At 37.2% G+C, this 18,307-nt stretch overlaps 1 protein-coding gene across 3 annotated transcripts in view; it reads left to right on the top strand.

Moving 5' to 3' along the window:
• Positions 1 to 18,307, top strand: part of STK33 (serine/threonine kinase 33) — a 133,215-nt gene that overhangs the window by 55,821 nt on the left and 59,087 nt on the right. For all 3 annotated transcript variants that reach the window (XM_028516422.2, XM_036028977.1, XM_036028976.1), the window contains one exon: positions 17,688 to 18,078. In XM_028516422.2, coding sequence (XP_028372223.1) covers positions 17,854 to 18,078 — 225 coding nt within the window. In that variant the 5' untranslated portion in view covers positions 17,688 to 17,853. The remainder of the gene's footprint in view (positions 1 to 17,687; positions 18,079 to 18,307) is intronic.

Raw genomic sequence — 18,307 nt, 5'->3', positions numbered from 1 at the left:
TGTGTATGTCACCAATTGTTATCCACTCATCAGTTGATGGACATTTTATTTGTTTCCAACTTTTTTGACTACTGTGAGTAATGTTGCTCTGTTTATTAGTGTATAAGTTTTGTGTGAATATATGTTTTTAATTCTCTTGGGTCTATACCCAGGAATTGCTAAGTCAAAGGGTGACTTGGTTTGACTTTCTGAGGAGCCACCAAATTGTTTTCTGTAACAGCCACACTATTTTCTATCCCATTAGCATTGCATGGAGGTGACAGTTGCTCCACACCCTGTCCACCACTTGTTATTTTCTGCTTTTGTTTGTTTGTTTTCCTGTAACTATCCTGGTGAGCATGAGGTGGTATCTCACTGTGGTTTTGATTTGCCTTACCATGGTGATAAAAGAAAGTAAACATCTATTCATTTGCTTATTGTCATTTGTATATCTTCTTTGGAGAGATTTCTATGCAAAAATCACTTGCCCATTTTTTAAAAAATTGGGTTGTCTTTTTATTCTGGAATTGTAAGACTTCTTTATAAATTCCGCATACTAGACTCTCATTAGCTGTATGATTTGAAAATGTTTTTCCAGTTCTGTGGGCTATTTTTTTTACTTTCTAAGTAATGCCCTTTGAAACACAGATATTTTTAATTTGATGAAGTCCATCTATCTAGTTTTGCCTTTGGTTGCTTGTGGTTAAGTGTCATATCTAACTAAGAAGCTGTTGCTTAATACATGATCAGAAAAATGTATTACCCCTATGTTTTATTCTATGAGTTTTATAGTTTTAGCTCTTACATTTAGGTCTTTGATCTATTTTGAATTGATTTTATATGTATTGGGAGGTAGGTATCTATATTTGTTCTTTTGTATATACATATAACTGTCCCAGCATCATTTATTGAAAAGACTGTTCTTTCCCCATTGAATTGTCTTGATAATCCGTGTCAAAAATCGATTGACTGCAGATCTGTAGGTTTATATTTGGAATCTTAGTCCTATTCCACTGAACTGAATGTTTATCCTAGGCCAGTACCACACTGTTTCAATTACTATAGTTTTAAAGTAAGCTTTGAAATTGTGAAGTATGAGTCCTCCAACTTTGTTATTCTTTTCCACAGTGTTGTTTTGGCTATTCTGGTCTCTTGCACTTCCATATGAATTTTAGGATGGTCTATTTCTGGCCTCCCCTGCCCTCCAAAAAAAGACAGTTGGAATTTTGATAGAGAAGACCTCAAATCAGTAGATCAGTTGGGGGAGTATTGCCATGTTACAGTATTAGGTCTTCTAAAACATGAAGACAGAAGTCTTTTTGGTCGCTTTAATTTCTTTAACAGGGTTTTATACTTTTCACTGTATAAGTATTGTACTTATTTTGTTATTTACTCTTGTTTTTTGATATTACTAGATTGAATTGTTTTCTTAATTTCATTTTCAGATTGTTTGTTGTGAGTGTGTAGAAATATAACTGATTTTTGTTTATGGTTCTGGTGTCCTGCAGCTTTGCTCGGCCTCTTAGCCTTTGTGTGTGTGTGTGTGTGTGTGTGTGTGTGTGTGTGTTTTTCTCAGAGGTTTTTATACACAGGGTCATGTCATTTGCAAATAGAGATAACTTACTCTTTTTCCATTCCACCATGGATGCTTTTAATTTTATTTTTATATTTAATGCACTCCAGGCTAGAACTTCTAGTACAGTGTTAAACAGGAATGGCGAGAATAGACATTTTTATCTCATTTCTGATCTTGAGGGGAAAGCTTTCCATCTTTTACTATTAAGCATGATGTTACCTGTGGGGTTTTTGGTAGATGCCCTTTGTCAGTTTGAGGAAATTCTCAGTGCTTTCATCATGAGAGAGTGAGGGATTTATCTGTTTTTTTTTTCTTTAGATATTGATGATCATGCATTTATATTCTCCTTTATTATATTAATATTGTATAGTACACTGATTTTATATATTGAACCAACCTTGTATTCCTTGAGTAAATTTCCCTTTGTCATATTTATAATCCTTTTTACATACTACTGAATTTGGTATTTTGCTAGAATGTGCTGCTAATATTATGCTGAGGAGTTTTGCATTTATAGTCATTCCCAAGAGTATCGATTCGTAGTTGCGTACATCTGCACATGTGTGCATGCATACTTCCATGTGTGTGGTGTCTTTGACTGGTTTTGGTGTCAGTGTAATATTGGTCTCAGGCTAGCAGTCACTTCATGTTTGAAGGACAGTTTTTGCTGGATTTTGGTAGACAGGTTTTCCCCCCACTTTCAGAACTCTGAATACGTCATCTCACTCTCTTTCAGATTACATGGGTTCTGAGGAGAATCAGTTGTTATTTTTATTGAACATCCTTTGAATGTGATAAATGATTTCTTTGTTACTCCTTTCAAGTTTTTTTCTTTGTCTTTTGACAATTTGGTTAATATGTGTCTAGGTGTGGATTTTCTTAAGTTTATCCTACTTCGAGGTTTGTTTGTTTTTTAAGCTTCTTGGATGTAGAAATTATTTTTCATCAAATTTTGAAGCTTTCAGCCATTATTTCTTCAAATATTCTGTCTGTCTTTTTGTTTCTGAGTCTCCTCCTGAGACTCCCATTATGTACATTTGATGGTGTTCCTATTAATGTACAAAACTATGTTTATCTTTTTACTTCTATTTTTCCTCAGACTAGATAATCTCATTGGTTTATCTTCAAGTTCATTACTTCTTTCTTCTGCTTGCTCAAATCTGTTATTGAGTATCTCTAATGAAATTTGTTTCAGTCATTGTTGTACTTTTTAATTCCAGAATTTCTACTTGATTTTTTAAAAAATGATTTACTATTTTAATGATAATATCTGTTGGCGAGATATCCTCATACTTTCTTTGAAGTTTTGAGACATATTTTCCTTCAGCTCTTTGAACATATTTAAAATAGCTCACTTAAAGTCTTTGTCTAGTAAGTCCAACATCTGGACTTCATCAGGACCAGTTTCTATTGAGTGCTTTTTTTTCACCCCCCTTCTGTATGGTCATAATTTCCTTCTTTTTTTTAAAAAAAAGTTTTCATGTTGAATTTTTTTGTTGTTGTTGTTGAAAACTGGATATTTTAAATAAGTTGGCAACTCTGCAAATCAGATATTCTCCCTCCGCAGGGTTTTTTGTTGCTGCTGGTTCTTGTAGTAATAGTTTGCTTTGCTAATTTTCTGAACTAATTATGCTAAATTTCTGTTTCTTGTTTTCTGTAGCTCCTGAGCTCTTTACTTATTTAGCTTAGCACTCAACTAATGATTAGAAGAGATTTCTTTAAACACCTGTGTCCAATAAATCACCAGACTTTGCCGAGGAGCCCTATGCACACGTTAGGGTACACCTTCAGTGTTAAGCAAACTTTTCATCAACTCTGCTGGCCTCTACTTTCTGCTGTGCAGAGCCTCAAGGTGAGCCACAGATAAGAGCTTAGGGACTCCTCAAGTCTTTCCCTGTGCATATGTATAGCTCTATTCATGTGTAGCCTCCTAAATTCTCAAGAATATGTTAGAGCTTTTCAAATTCCATGTGGATATCTTATTTCCCAGCTTTTCCTTTTAAGAATTTTGGTTTAGTCTGTTGCTCCAAGTGTTAATAACTGCCTCAGGCAGTTATGAAATTAGAACTTGCTTGTAATTATTTTCAACAAATACCCCTTGGGAATGGACTTTTTGTATTGGGTGAGCTCTGAATCAGGTCAAGTACAGACTGGCTTATAAGTGAGGCCTCCCAGGGAATCACCAGAAAGTTCAAGTAGTGACTAATATTTAGGAATGAGGATTTGAAAGAGCTCCAGCTCCATTCTTCTTTCCCCAGTGACTACTAGGTTGTAACAGGAATGTGGGCTATTAATTTTCAAGGCTCTTGCAGAGATGGAGAGTGGGAGATGGGACCGAGGAAAGTTAAAATTTCACAAAGCTTACTGTTCCTACCAAGATCCAACTATTTATTTATTTAATACAAATGCCTCCTGGATGGCTGCAAACCTTTGGTTAATTTCCAGAACTCTGAAAAGTTTATTTTAATAACTTTTGTTGGCTTTTTCTATTGTTTTTATGGGTGAGCTAAATTTTGGAGCTTCTTAATTTGCCCATTTTGCCAATAATCCATCATACTTTAAGTACAACTTTTCAGCCTTCATCTTTCTTGAAAATGTTGAGCCATTTGGCTTTTGACCAACATTGTTGAGTGGCCTCTCTCTGATTATCCTTTAGAAGTTGATGTTTCTCGTGGTTCTGTCCTGGACTCTCTTCTGTTTTCATTCCTCAGATGCTTCCTGCGTGATCTCATCTACACCCTGACTTCAATTTCTTCTTCTATATGTGTCTAACCTGGATTTCTCTTTATCTGTGGGCTTATATATCCACTGTCTGTCAGGCATCTCTCTTTCAGTATTTTAAAGTCAAACTGGCTTAGCATGTCAAACTGAGCTGATTATCTTATCTAAATCTGTTTTTCCTCCTCTCTTCACAGTCTTAGTGATTTGGTCCTCACCCCCCTCAGTTTTCAAGGTGTTCTTTACTTTTTTCTTTCTCACCATGTTCATCCTAGTCATTTACCATTTCTGTCACTCTGCTTTCTGAATATATTTCTCTCATACCTGATGCTGCTTTCCTAATTAGGGCCACATTTCTGTCTTGCTTAAACTATTGTTAATACTTTTCTTGCCTTTCTCTCTCCAGTCTTGTTCAGACTTCTGTACATTTTCTATACTGTCGGTAGAATATGCTTTCTAAAATGCACATATACAGGGTCTGGCACAAATAATGCCCCTTTTAATTACAAAATCATAAGCATGTAATTCTGCAGCATAACAATATCACACTCAAGCACACCATATGACATTTTAGGTGAAATATTCAAATTAAAACTATAAATTATTACACCTATATTATTACTCTACCAACCACACTCAAACAGGCCTTACAGAATCTGCTGGACCCTGTATTTTTGTCACTCCCCCACTGGGTAAACGATTGGTAAAAGCATAGACACCATCCCTGCTTTGGGAAACTTTGGGTGTAGTGAGGGATGCAGACAAATACATGACCAAGTATGGTTCAGTGTGTGATTGAGCCAGTACAGTGCACACAGGAGAGGCAGACACCCAACAGAGACTCAAGAGCTCAAGAAAATTTCAGAGGAGATGATATCTAAGCTGAGATCTACAGAAAGCATAAGAATTGCAATGATGGAGGGAAGAATGGAGTGTTCCAGGCTGCCACTGTGAGTAGGAAGGCCTAGAGAAAGTGTAGGGCTGCAGGAAGGAAGTTCTGTGTGTGGGACAACTGTGTGTTAGGGAAGTAGCAGGAGATAAGCCTTGAAGAGGTAAACTGGGGTTGTAGCAAACAGGCTCTTTTATGTTAAGGACCCTGTTTAATATCAGTGATGTTGGGAACCATTGAAGTAATTTTTGTTGGGAAAAAGACATGATCAGATTTGCATACTAGAAAGAGCACCCTGGCTGCAGTCCAGAGAATGCTTTGGATGAGAGAGCTGATTTGGAATCAGGGTGACCAGTTTGGAAGGGAAGGGACCAGTTAGGGAAGAGTTAGGAAGCTCTTGCAGTAATCCAGGCAAGAGATGATACTGATGTGGACATTTGGAATGGAGAAAATGGGATGGATTTGAGAAGTGTTTTGGAAGTAGAATGAATTTGTTATTGTTCAATGTGGAGACTGAGGGAGAGGGGAGAATCTACAGAAAGTTGTTTGCGTTATTTAGTTAATAATGCTATGTATTTCAAATAGCTAGTTATTTAGAACATAAAGCTATTATGTGTGTAAGTGTATTCATGACAAGAAAGTATATGGTGTTTTGTAAATGTTCTTTTAAAAATTATTGACATCTGAGTTAAGTCTAAACACCTAAGCTTCCTGAAGAGACTTTACTGTTCACTTGGTAAAAGCTAATAAACATAAACCTAATGCCTGGGTCAATTACTTATTTCTATGAGCCTAGCCCTGTATTTCCTATTGGGATTCATGATTAAAATCATCTTGCCTTTTCTAGTCAACAATTATTTTCCTATCATAAGTATAAAACTACATAGTTGATTCCATCAGCTTTCCCAGGCTAAATGAAGATGTTTCTACTTTGAACTTTGCACTATAAAGCAATTAAAAACTTTTGCAATTTTCTATTTGTTACTAGTACAGTGGGAGATTTGAGTAAAGTCTTGCTGATTTTAGGTTCAGTTTCATTTGGTCACTTTTGTCAAATGAATTTATGTCTGCATGACTAACTTTTTCTATTTGATTAAAAAGCATACTTTGAAATATGCATTCTTGGATTTTGATGGCCTTTTAAAAAGTTTATCATCTCATCACTGAGGCATGAAAAGAGAGTCATTGATTATTTTTGCAGAAGACATTTGGAAACTCCTATTTTTGGACTTTCATATTCTTCTGCATGGACTTTGCTGAGATAATAATCTTACAAAAAACCACTATCCCCTGAACTATTCTAGTATTTGGTAAATGGATATGTGGTTGGAAAAGTATTGTTAAACACAAGTAGCTTTCAGTTTAATTTTAATCAGGATCATCAATCTATTTTTATTTTAGGAACCAAAGAAAAATTTAATATTTTCAAAATATTACAGAGGACATTTTTTATCTTCATCATAAAAAAAAAGAAACATGATGATTTCCCTTTTAATTGAAGAGGAAAATTCTTTGGCTCAAAAAAAAGAAATCCTCTCTATTCTCAGTTGCCTTTAAAAATCTTGAACCTGTCAGTGAAATTGTGTAATCTAGTAATAACATGCCTGAGGCTTATTGCCTTTTCTTGGGCAACAGTATCAGCAAATGATGTGCTCTATCGATTTTAATCACATTGTTTTTACAGTTCCATTGCAAGGTTTTGAAAACTCACCAAGTAAATAGATCCATGGTTATAGACTCTTCCTTTCTCTGAAAATCTAACCATTTACATATTTTTCCTTCTTGATCAGTTGTTAAGGTATAATATAGACTAGTAATATTTTGGGAGACCGGTTTTAGCTAGGCTAAATAAAATGTTCTCCTTGATATTCAGAATTCATATATTTTAAAAATAGAATTGTTATAAATTCAGTATTTGAGTGCCTGTAGCATTGAGAATTTAACAGTTAACAAGCTGCTCATGGGCTGGGCCCCCAAGCTGTTCCTGCTACACCTCAGCAGCACAGGTCTAGGGCACGCTTGCACGAGGTTGTGTTCTGAGCTGGAGATGAGCTCATTAGATGGTGGTTTGTAGCTCGGAACCCACATGGAACACTATTTGGAGCATCAGATTGAGAGATGATGACTTTGTTTACATGACAGGCCACTGGCTCTCTGTATTACATTCATAAGGTCTGAAACACTATTTCTGTAATTCAGTGATGACTTTCAATCAATAATCCTTATTTAATGGTGGCCTTTCACTGCATAGAAGATGACAGAACATAGTTCCTGTCCTGAAGGGGATCAATGTTAAGAGAAAAAGTTTTTGTTGTTTTCTGTTTTTACTAAATTAATATGATTTCTACAGAAACTGGAAAACAGGGACAATGGCATCTGTTTTTGGTGTCTTGTTATAGATTGTTTGGAGTTGTCACATTTGCACAGAGGCGCCAAAGGAAGAAAGTTACCTGGATATCTCTAAACTGTGCAGCCGGTACGGAGTGTGGTCTGGAGGGGCAGTGCCTTTTCTCATATGATGTGAAAGGTCTGGGTAGGAGCGTCATATCACACGTTTCCTTCACTAGTGAGTTCCATGCAAAGTTGATGATTTGGGGTAGTTCATCTCCTCTGACATCCCTGGGAATATTTGGCATACAGGAAAGGCACTCTGACCACACTTATATTGATACGTTTTCTTAATGCAATAGTGTTGATTTGGTAAATGAAGTTTCTAAACCACTCAAATTTACCTTCAAATTCTTAATCTAATTGATCTATTGCTAATTGGATTAACATTCCTGGGTACATATTTACTTTGTGTGTGTGAGAGAACATTTAAGTTCTATTCTCTTAGAAAATTTCAGTTTTGTAACAGTTTTGACTGTTGTTGACAGTCACCATGTGATACATCAGATTGTAAGGATTTATTCGTCTTATGACTGGAGTTTGTGCCCAATGGGTGAAGTGATGGATGTGTTAATTTGGGGGAATCCTTTCACAGTGTGCAGGTATATCAAGTTATCACATTGTACACTTTAATTATCTGTGACTTTATTTGTCAATTATACCTCAATAAAGCTGGAAAAAAAGATTCCTGAATAGAAGAACACTGTTTTCTGTAAGCACCGTGGGTGGGGCAGAGCTGACTGTTCATGAACAACCCTGGGAGTGAGTGGTTCTGCTTCTCCTCTGGAGTCTGTGGCGATGTGTTTTTTGGCTGCCTTAGCTACATGGGGGCCCGCTTGCTCGCTCTGCACCTGTTATGCTCTGTTTTCTTGACAGGAAATCTTATTTCTTTTTCCTTCTGCACTTTATTTAGTGTTTCTAGCTAGTTCCACTGCTCCTCAGCACATCCAGCCTTCCATCTCATCCCTTCCTCCTCTTCAACATCCCCCTGCCCCCAGGGTAAATTCTCACAAAGCTGCTCTGTTGCAGGTGAGATCCAGATTGGGTGAGGTGAGTTTGCAGGCTGTGACTGGTTTGGCCTGGTTTGTGGGAGAACAGACAGCACGACTTCCCTGGCAGTACCGAAGCCTTCCAGCGGAGGTGAGGTCAGTTACCGCTTCAGTTCCTTCGATGTCTGCTGTGCCTCAGTGGGTCATTAGAAGCAGCGATTTCATCTTTGTAGGGTTTTAGGGTTAGAACGAACCTCCAGACATCATAGTCTATGTTTGAATACCTTCTAGGGTTTCCTGTCAACTGGCCTCCCAGCCTGTGCGTGTATACTTTTAGCAACTGAGTCTTTCATCTTGCACAGTTCTGTTAGGAAGTCCTTCACAGTAGATTGAAAGTGGCATGTACCCTCCCTTTGAATCGCACAAAGATTCGTTCTTTAGGCCTAATATTTTTCAGATCTATGAAGAGATTAAATTCCCTTCATGATATCCCTTCTCCATACAACCCCCTCCTTTGATGAACCTGCCTGTACCCAGCCTGAGTGATTCATGATTCTGGCTGTGCCCCACAGAACGCACGTTCCGACATTCTTCCTGTGTGTGTTATGCACAGGGATGGGTCCGTGGTGGCACAAAGGTCCCTGGCTTCGGGTTGCACATTTCGTATAGGGAGGAAAGACACGGGACAACAACAGGAAAGAATCAGGGAGAGGGTCCCCTGCTTTTATCCAGTCTTCCTAAACCAGACTTTTGTAGTAAAATATGTTCTTACCTTAAGCTGTTGGTATGGGAACTGTATTTAAGACTGTCCCTCCAGATTACAGTTTAAGCAGTGAGGAGTATTATACCAATTGAAATGGAAAGAAACACTAACGGCACGCATCAACTGTTAAACATTTTTTAAAAATCTATGAAATAATGTAAATTTTAAATGTAGTATAAATCCTTATATAAGGCAACACAGACCCATTTTGCTAATCATGCCCTTTGTAGATACAGGAAACAAGTGCCCGTCTCCTTTAAAACACAACGCTGCAGTCTAACAGCTCTAACAGCTCATCGGGCCCCTCCTCCGGCTCTGTGCTGGTGCTGCAGAAACGAGGGCTTGAAAAGTGAGTCCTCAGTCATTCGGGGAGGTCTGCGTCGTGTCAGGCGGCCCACAAGTTCTTCACGTGAATAGAACACATTCTTGACCGAACTGACTGACTGTTTAGGTTCCTGTAGATCCAGTTTTTAGGAAAGAAAATGAAAAAATTGCTTTTGGGGAAGAAAATTGTAGCTAGTTATATCTCATAAAACCATTCTCGTGTTCATTTTCTGGAGGAAATTGCTTAAGTGTAACTTTTAGGGCCAATATGTAAGAGACCTTTTTATGCTTAAATAAAAGCTCAGAGTTGTTCCATTGGCTTATCTTAGTTCTGAAAGTAAAATGAAAACCTTTAGCCAAAGGGAAGTGTGCACGTTAGTTAAATACAGGCAGGATCTGAACTTCTTTGTTTGCGTATTGTCTAACACCTGTGCTGTCCACTCTTAGGAGGCACAAAGAAACACTATTATATTAGAAGCTGCTTTGGTTTTCTAATATATCTTTTTATATCTAAAGTCCTGTTTAAACATAATTCCATGGTTCTATAGAAGTTATTCATCTTTGTGTTTACCTAAAGATATGTTAGGTTTGCAATACTTGATTAATTTTATGCCTCTAAAATATGAATGACATTATATGGCTTGCTAGAAAGTAGATTTATTTTAGTAACAAATATTTCATATCAATTCATAAATGAGAAAGAAAGAAATGTGAGTAAACATTTATTCTATTTTGGTTTTTAAGCTAAAATAATTAGAATTCAGCCAGCCAAAAAGAAATTATATTTGAAATCTAAATCTTGTCAAGAAATTTCACATGCAGCTATTCAACCTATTGCTTTAGAATTGTGGTGGTGAGACTGTAGAACATTACTTTAGCAAATGCAGTGGTTGGTAGGTTGGAGAACAGAAATGAAACTTCGCAGTGAGTAATAGAGATTCCTATGCTTTCTGAGTATAGCTACTAAATACTTCCAGGGCCATGGACAGGTCAGAAACTGGAACGAGGAAGCCCTCAGCAGTCTGTGTCAGTGTCAGCGATGTTATGATAACATGAACTACTGAAGAATTGATGAGAAAATCAAAGGAAATGCTTTCTGAACAGCGCTGAGAAAAAAATCACTTTTTTGAGTCACAAAACATCCATCTTAATATGGGAAATTTAATATTTAAAGATTCTGTTGAAAGCTTGTGTGTGTGTATTTGAAGGATATGGTAAGCACGCTTTTAGGAGTACTGTTTATTATGAGTTCAGCTACACTTGAAATAAACCTTTACATCATGAACACGTCCTTCAGTTTCTTATAAAAAGTACTCTAAAGTCAGTATTCTTAATGCATGCATAAAATAATGCCTTACACATCTGACGTGTGGCTTGTCTACCCCTGCAGAGAGAAAGCACTATTTTTTTCTAAACAGAAGGGTTGTTGTTTGCAGATCTACTCCACCACTCTGAGTCACTGACGGTTACGGGCTTATACTTAACCTGAAGTGCAAAGCATTTTCTTCCATGGCCTGAAGTTAAATCATTTTGCAAAGTGTGTACAAATATATTCTGAGTGGTTTTTTTTTTGTTTTGCTACATATACTTGAAAAACAAAGCCAAGCATCTGTGAGAATGGCATGTGTGTGTTTAGTGGAGTCAGTTGTATTCTTTTTTCCCTCTCCCAGTCTGGAGCATGATTTTCATGTAACTTTTTCAGTGCTTACCTGTATGAGTTTTAATCAAAGCAGGAAATTTTTTACACCACTTTTATAAAAGGTCATATTTATTGGGTTGACTTGTCCACAATTTCTATCTAATGATCTTAGCATACACTGTCCACATTACCTGGGATAAATATAAGTATTTAGAATTTTTACATCTATTCACAAATGAGGTTGGCCTTTTAAGAAGTCCTTTCCCCTTTTTGAGATTACTGCTATGGTAAGATTGTGTTTATTCCAGCAGAATGAAATGAACTGTAGGGCCTTCCACTGCTTTGAAACAGTCTATATGGCAATCATCTGTTCCCTAAAAGTAGGAAAGAACTCTGGGAGAGAACTCCTGAGTGACATGGGTAGGTCCTGTGAATAAAAATAAAGCAAGGTAAGGGGACAGTGTGAATGGGCCTGTTGTCTCAGAGGATGTGGTTAGAAAGGGTCTCTCAGATGAGCAGGAACAACCGTGAAGCAAGGGAGCTAGCCATGCAAATGTCTGAAGAAAGAGCATCCCGGGCAGAGGAAGCACAGGGCCAAAGCCATGGAGAGGGTGTGTGCTGGGCAGATTCGAGGAACAGCAAGGGAGCTAGTATGTCTGGAGCAAGGGAGAGAATGGTAAGATATGAAATCTGAGAGGTAAAGAGGGGGCAGTTTTGGGGAGATCTTATAGGCAAAATTCAACAAAACCTACACCTCTTTGTCATTTCTATTCAACTTAAATTTTATTCTTTAATCATATTTTTCTCTTTTTGACCTGACAACTCATGTAGTATATTTTTAATCTTTTCCTATTTTTAATGAAGGTTTAAGAATACACATTTTCTTTTCTTTTCTTTTTTTTTTTTAAATTTATTCAAGAGAGAGAGAGAGAGGGAGGGAGGAAGGGAGGGAGGAACATCAATGTGCGGTTGCTGGTTATGGCCTGCAGCCCAAGCATGTACCCTGGCTGGGAATCGAACGTGTGACACTTTGGTTCGCAGCCCGTGCTCAATCCACTGAGCTACACCAGCCAGGGAAGAATACACATTTTCTTAATACAGTTTTGCTTTCATTCTGTAAGGTTCATGGCTGTAAGTCATGTCACCATCCCCAAGCTGCAGGGGAGGATAGCAAACAGATCTTAATGAGCATATTACTGCCCCAGACAAAATCAGGATTCTGTTAGTAAAGAAGGATGGGATAATAAATATTGGATAAAATACTAGCAATATCATAAAATCCTGTGGACCCAGAGATTTTCCTTTGGATTCCCATGGTATACAGATTGTTACCAAGCATCGTGAAAGGAAAGATACCCAATTTATTTTATGAAACTAGCCAGCATCTTGTATCAAAATCTGACAAAGAGGGCTGCAAAAAATTATAGACTAATTATATAAGTTTAACTTATGAATTTAACTATGAAAACTTAAAAACATGTCAGTTTTTCAGCACATTAAAACAATCCTCCTTCATGATCATGTAGGGTTCATACTATAAATGCAAGAATGCTTTAATGTCAAAGAAGCTTTTGACACACTAAAGCATATAAAATGATTCAATAAGAAAAAATATGATAATCACAATAAAGATTTGATAAAAGTCAGTCCTCATTTCTGATTTGAAAACCAGTCTTAGACTAGAAAGATGTTTCTTTAATGAAATAGAGACACCTAACAACTTATTCTGGTCCACTTTATTCAACTTCAAAGGAAAAGGCATAGTCCATACAAAGCCAGCCTTTTATTCTCCTGCTATGATTAAAACTCATAATGAGCCCTGGCTGATGTGGCTCAGTTGGTTTGAGTGTCATCCTGTAACCAAAAGGTTGCAGGTTTGATTCCTGATTAGAGCACACACCTAGGTTGATGGTTCAATCCTCAGTGCGCGTGCGCGCCCCCCAATCCAGATGCATACAATTCTAGTGGGGGCGCTGGTCCCTGGTCTGGGTATGTATGGAAGGCAACCAGTTGGTGCTTCTGTCTCGCATGGATGTTTCTCTCTCCCTTCCTCTTTGTCTAACAGCAATGAAAAAAAAATGTCCTCAGGTGAGAATTAAAAAAGAAAAACTCTTAATGTTGAGCATTGGATAAGGTATATAGGTCAAGACTTCAGGACAAGATGGGCTATGTTCTTCCCTCCTCCCATGACCACATGAGAATTACAACTAAAGTGTAGAACAGCCATTAGTGACAGCCACCGGAAGACTAACTGAACAGTATTACCATAACTAAGGACATAAAGAAACAGCCATGTTGAGACTGGTAGGAAGTTTGGAGATGCAGAATGGGCAGGCCCCACACTCACAGTGTAGAGATTAAGAATCAGGAGGCTCCATAGCTTGGCTCCAGAGGCCCCACTGTGGAGTGAGGGGACCCAGCCTCACACTAGGTTCCCTAATCTGGGACATCAGTGCCAGGAAGATGAGTCCCCATAATCTGGCTGTGAAATCAGTAGAGATTGTGTCCCAGAGAAGCATATTCTCTGATCAGAATGGTATGAAAGTAGAAATCAATTACAAGAAGAAAACGGAAAAGCACATAAACACATGGAGGCTAAACATACTGCTAAACAACAAATGTACTAACAACGAGATAAAGTCAGAAATTAAAAGATAACTTGAGACAAATGAAAACACAATGACTCCAAATATATGGGACATAGCCAAAACAGTTCTAAGAGGGAAATTTATAGCAACACAGGAACCTCAAGAAATGAGAAATGTCTAAAAAAATAAATCTAACCTAAAGAAAAAAACAATGGAAAAGATCAGTGAAACCAAGAGCTGGTTCTTTGAAAAGATAAACAAAATTGATAAACCTTTAGCGAGACTCATGAAGAAAATAACACAGAGGCCCCAAATTTAAAAAAGAGAGAGAGAAATGAAAGAGAACGGAAAACAACACCACAGAAATACAAAAGATTATAAGAAAATGCTATGAATCATTATGTGCCACCCAATTGGACAACCTGGAAGAAATGGATAAATTCCTAGAAACATATAATCTTTTAAGACTGAATGAGGAAGATACAAAATGTGAACAGACCAATAACTACTAACAAAATTAAAGCAGTAATAAAAAAAAAACTCCTAACAAACAAATGTCATGGGCCAGATGGCTTCACAGGAGAATTTAATTCAAAGAAGATTTAATACCTACCTTTCTCAGACTCTTCCAAAAATTGAAGAGGAAGCCTCCCAAACTCACTTTACTAGTCCAGCATTACCTTTGTCTGATTCCAAAATCAGACAAAGACACTATAAAAGAGAGAATTATACGTCATTACGCCAGATGGACACTGATGCAAAAATCCTCAACAAAATATTAGCGAACCAAATTCAGCCACATACTACAAAGATCATATGCCATGATCAAATGGGATTTATTCCTGGGATGAAAGGTTGGGTTAATATCTGTAAATCCATTAATGTGATACACCACATAAACAAAATGAAGGCTAAAAATTATATGATCATTTTAATAGATGCAGAAAAAGCAGTTAACAAAATCCAACATCCATTTACAGTAAACTCTCAGCAAAGTAGAGATAGAGGGAACATAACTCAACATAATCAAGGGCATATATTTCAAACCAACAGCTAACATTGTACTCAATGGTGAAAAGTTAAAATCTTCTCCTTAAGATGAGGAACAAGACAAAGATGTCCACTTTCTTCACTTTTATTCAACAAAGCATTGGAAGTCTTAGCCATAGCAATGAGACAAGAAGAAGAAATAAAGGCATCCAAGTTGGAAAGGAAGAAGTGCATAAAGCTGTCATTATTTGCAGATAACATGACACTATATATAGAGAACCCTAAAGATTCCATCAAAAAACTACTAGAGCTTATAAATGAATTCAGTAAAGCAGCAGAATACAAAATGAATATTCAGAAATTGTTTGTGTTTTTATATACCAATAATGAGCTATCAGAAACAGAAATTAAGAAAATGGTCCCTTTTACAATTGCATCAAAAAAACCCCACTTAGGAATGAATTGAACCAAGGAGGTAAAAGACCTGTACTTAGAAAACTGTAAGACATTAAGAAAAGAAATTAAGAAGGTAAAAGAGCAACTACAGTGTGCTAATGGATAGGAAGTATGACCATTTTTTAAATGTCCATACTCCCCAAAGCAATCTACATATTAAATGTAAATCCTATCAAAATACCAATGGCATTTTTCACAGAACTAGAAAAAGTAATCCAGACGTTTATGTGGAACCATGAAAGACCCTGCGCAGCCAAAATAGTCTTGAGAAAGAGAACAAAGTTGGAAGTATCATGCTACCTTATATCAAACTATACCACATATTTATAGCAATCAAAACAGCATGATACTGGCATCAGAACAGACATATAAATCAATGGAACAGAATAGACAGCCCAGAAATAAACCCATGCCTATGGTCAATATGGGGACAAAGGAGGTAAGAATATACAATGGGGTAAAGATAGTCTCTTCAATGTGGTACATACATACAAATGGAGTGTGACTCAGCCATAAAAAGAAGGAAATATTGTCAATTGCAACAAAATGGATGGACGTAGAGAGTATTATGCTTAGTGAAATAAGCCAGTCAGGGAAAGACAAATACTATATGATTTCACTTATATGTGGAAACCAAAGAACAAAACAAACAAAATAGAAAAAGACAATTATATAGAGAACATTTTGATGGTCACCAAATGGGAGAGGGGTGGGGGTTGGATGAAAAAGGTGAAAAGCATTAGGAAGTACACATTGCCAGCCCTAAAAATAGTCACAGAGATGTAAAAAGCACAGCATAGAGAATATAGTCAATAATAGTGTAATAACTGTGTGTGGTCATGTGAGTGCTGGACTCACTGTGGTGAGCACTTCATAAAGTACACAACACGTCTGATCACACCTGAAACTAGTTTAACACTGTATGTCAATTGTAATTGAGAGACAAGTAAATAAATAAAAATAATAAAAAGCTTTGTCAAAGGTAAAGTGCTATCTAAATGTGAATTATAATTTCAATTTCATGCTCTTTGGAATAAATTTCAACTTCAAATGACAAGCGATCATTGGGAAGTACCAATAACTTTGTTAAAGACTCAACTTTATAATTTCCAAACAGTTTTCCAGTGTAGCATAACAGATAATGATTTTTTTGCCCATGAGTGCAGTTTTATTTTCCTCATCTTGATACTACTTTATTGAGGAAAAACATAAAGATTATGTTTTTGGTTGACAAAACAAAGAAAGAAAAGGCATATAAAAGTGCCCTGTAGACAGGTGGAGGGGAAAAGAATGCAGCCGATGCCAGTTAACAGACACACACACACACACACACCCCTCTCTTGCAAATGCTTGACTTTGTTTTTCAACAAAAATCTGTGACTACAAAATACAGGGCGGAGCAAAAGTAGGTTTATGGTCGTGAGCATGGGAAAAAGTTTATTCTTGCATTATTATTATTTATTAATTACTGTGTAGTTTTCCATACAAACAACTGTAAATGTACTTTTGGCCCACCCTGTATACTTTTAAATGGTATCCGAAATAGTACGGCACAAGACTGCAGTCCCAGCTACTTCTGGAAGTTTCTCCAGGTATCTTTCATATGCACTGCAGACCACATCCTCCCCTCCGTGCTCGTTTAGACCATGCCAGCTCGCCAAGGTGTCATTGCCAGTAACTCTGGTCAGTTGAACCGCTGGGCAGGCCCATTTGCCACGCAGGGAAAGAAGCACCCATTGTTTCCTGTTTTTGCTGTTTGAGTATAAAAATGAGGATACTTCTAATATTGCCTTGACCTTTTAGAATTAGATGGTTTTATAAAATCAAATTATCCACTTCTTTGTGATGTGTACCATGTAACTTCTCTCTCACAGTCAGTAGACGGAGGTTTAACTTTTGAATTACAGTAATGGATGCTTCACATCAGTGTTTTATGCTTCTTTAAAAACCAGTCACATTAAGAAATACATTTTATAACCTGACCAAGTGTACCCACACAAACATTATATATATAATTATATATATATGATTAAAGTAAAAGTTGCACAGAACTTGCCAAGAATCTATGCAAAATACCCTGATATTATCTGTTGTTTTATTTAAAAAATCGATAATCAATCCACCAAACTGGCTTCTTTAGATTATGCTTTTCAGCAGCTCCATGATTCTCAACAGAGAGGGTGATTCTTTTGATTGTTAAATAAATAAAATTTCTGGAGTCCAAGGATTCAGTTTTGAAAGAAATTAGAAATATATCCTAATTTTGTTGTAAATATTAACTTTTTATGTATAGACTGCTTTCGGTGCTAGCTGCCAGTTTTCTCATTTCTAGGGGAGTGGTAGGATGAGGCGGAATGTTCTAAATGGTGTTTTTTTTTCTTTCCGCAGCTCTCATGCATGAAGAGAAGCCTAGGGCCTGGTTAACTTAAGGACCTCGCCGACAGGAAGCTACAGATTTTGCCATCAGCTTACCTTATCCTTTTTGGTCTGGTTCTTTCCCTCAAACAGTGGAAACGTCGTCCTTTCGAGTTGCTTTTGTTGCGGAGTTAAGGAAATGGCCGATAGTGGCACACGGAACAAAAAGCCCACGAAGTGCTCCCACTGCTTGTCCGCCTTTCAGGAAGACGTCCTGTGCCTGTGCTCCTCCGGGGCGGGGCTTTCTCCAGTGTCGGTGGTGGAAATGTCCGAGACATCAAGCATTGGTTGTTCAGACACTTCGATTTCAATGGAGAGAAAAAAAGACCAACACATTAAAGATAATTCCTCTGGAAAAGATGGGGTAAATGTCAAAGATTCTACTTCTCAACGCAAGTTGAAATCCCATTCTCTAGAGCTATCCCTAGCTTCCTTCATGTATCTCACAGGCCCTTGTCGGCTAATTCTTTGCCTTCTTAATGATTAAAGGAGCATTTCTCTCTTACATAAGAGGTGAACAAAGTTGATTAGTACTTTCTTTTACGGTATTTCCAACACTGCCCAAATTAATTATTTCCTTGGGTTGTAATTTG

The sequence above is a fragment of the Phyllostomus discolor genome, chromosome 6 (genome assembly GCF_004126475.2).
Source record: "Phyllostomus discolor isolate MPI-MPIP mPhyDis1 chromosome 6, mPhyDis1.pri.v3, whole genome shotgun sequence".
Classification (NCBI taxonomy): Eukaryota; Metazoa; Chordata; class Mammalia; order Chiroptera; family Phyllostomidae; genus Phyllostomus; species Phyllostomus discolor.
Note: the sequence above shows the minus strand (reverse complement) of the source record. Positions and strands in the feature narration are given on the sequence as shown.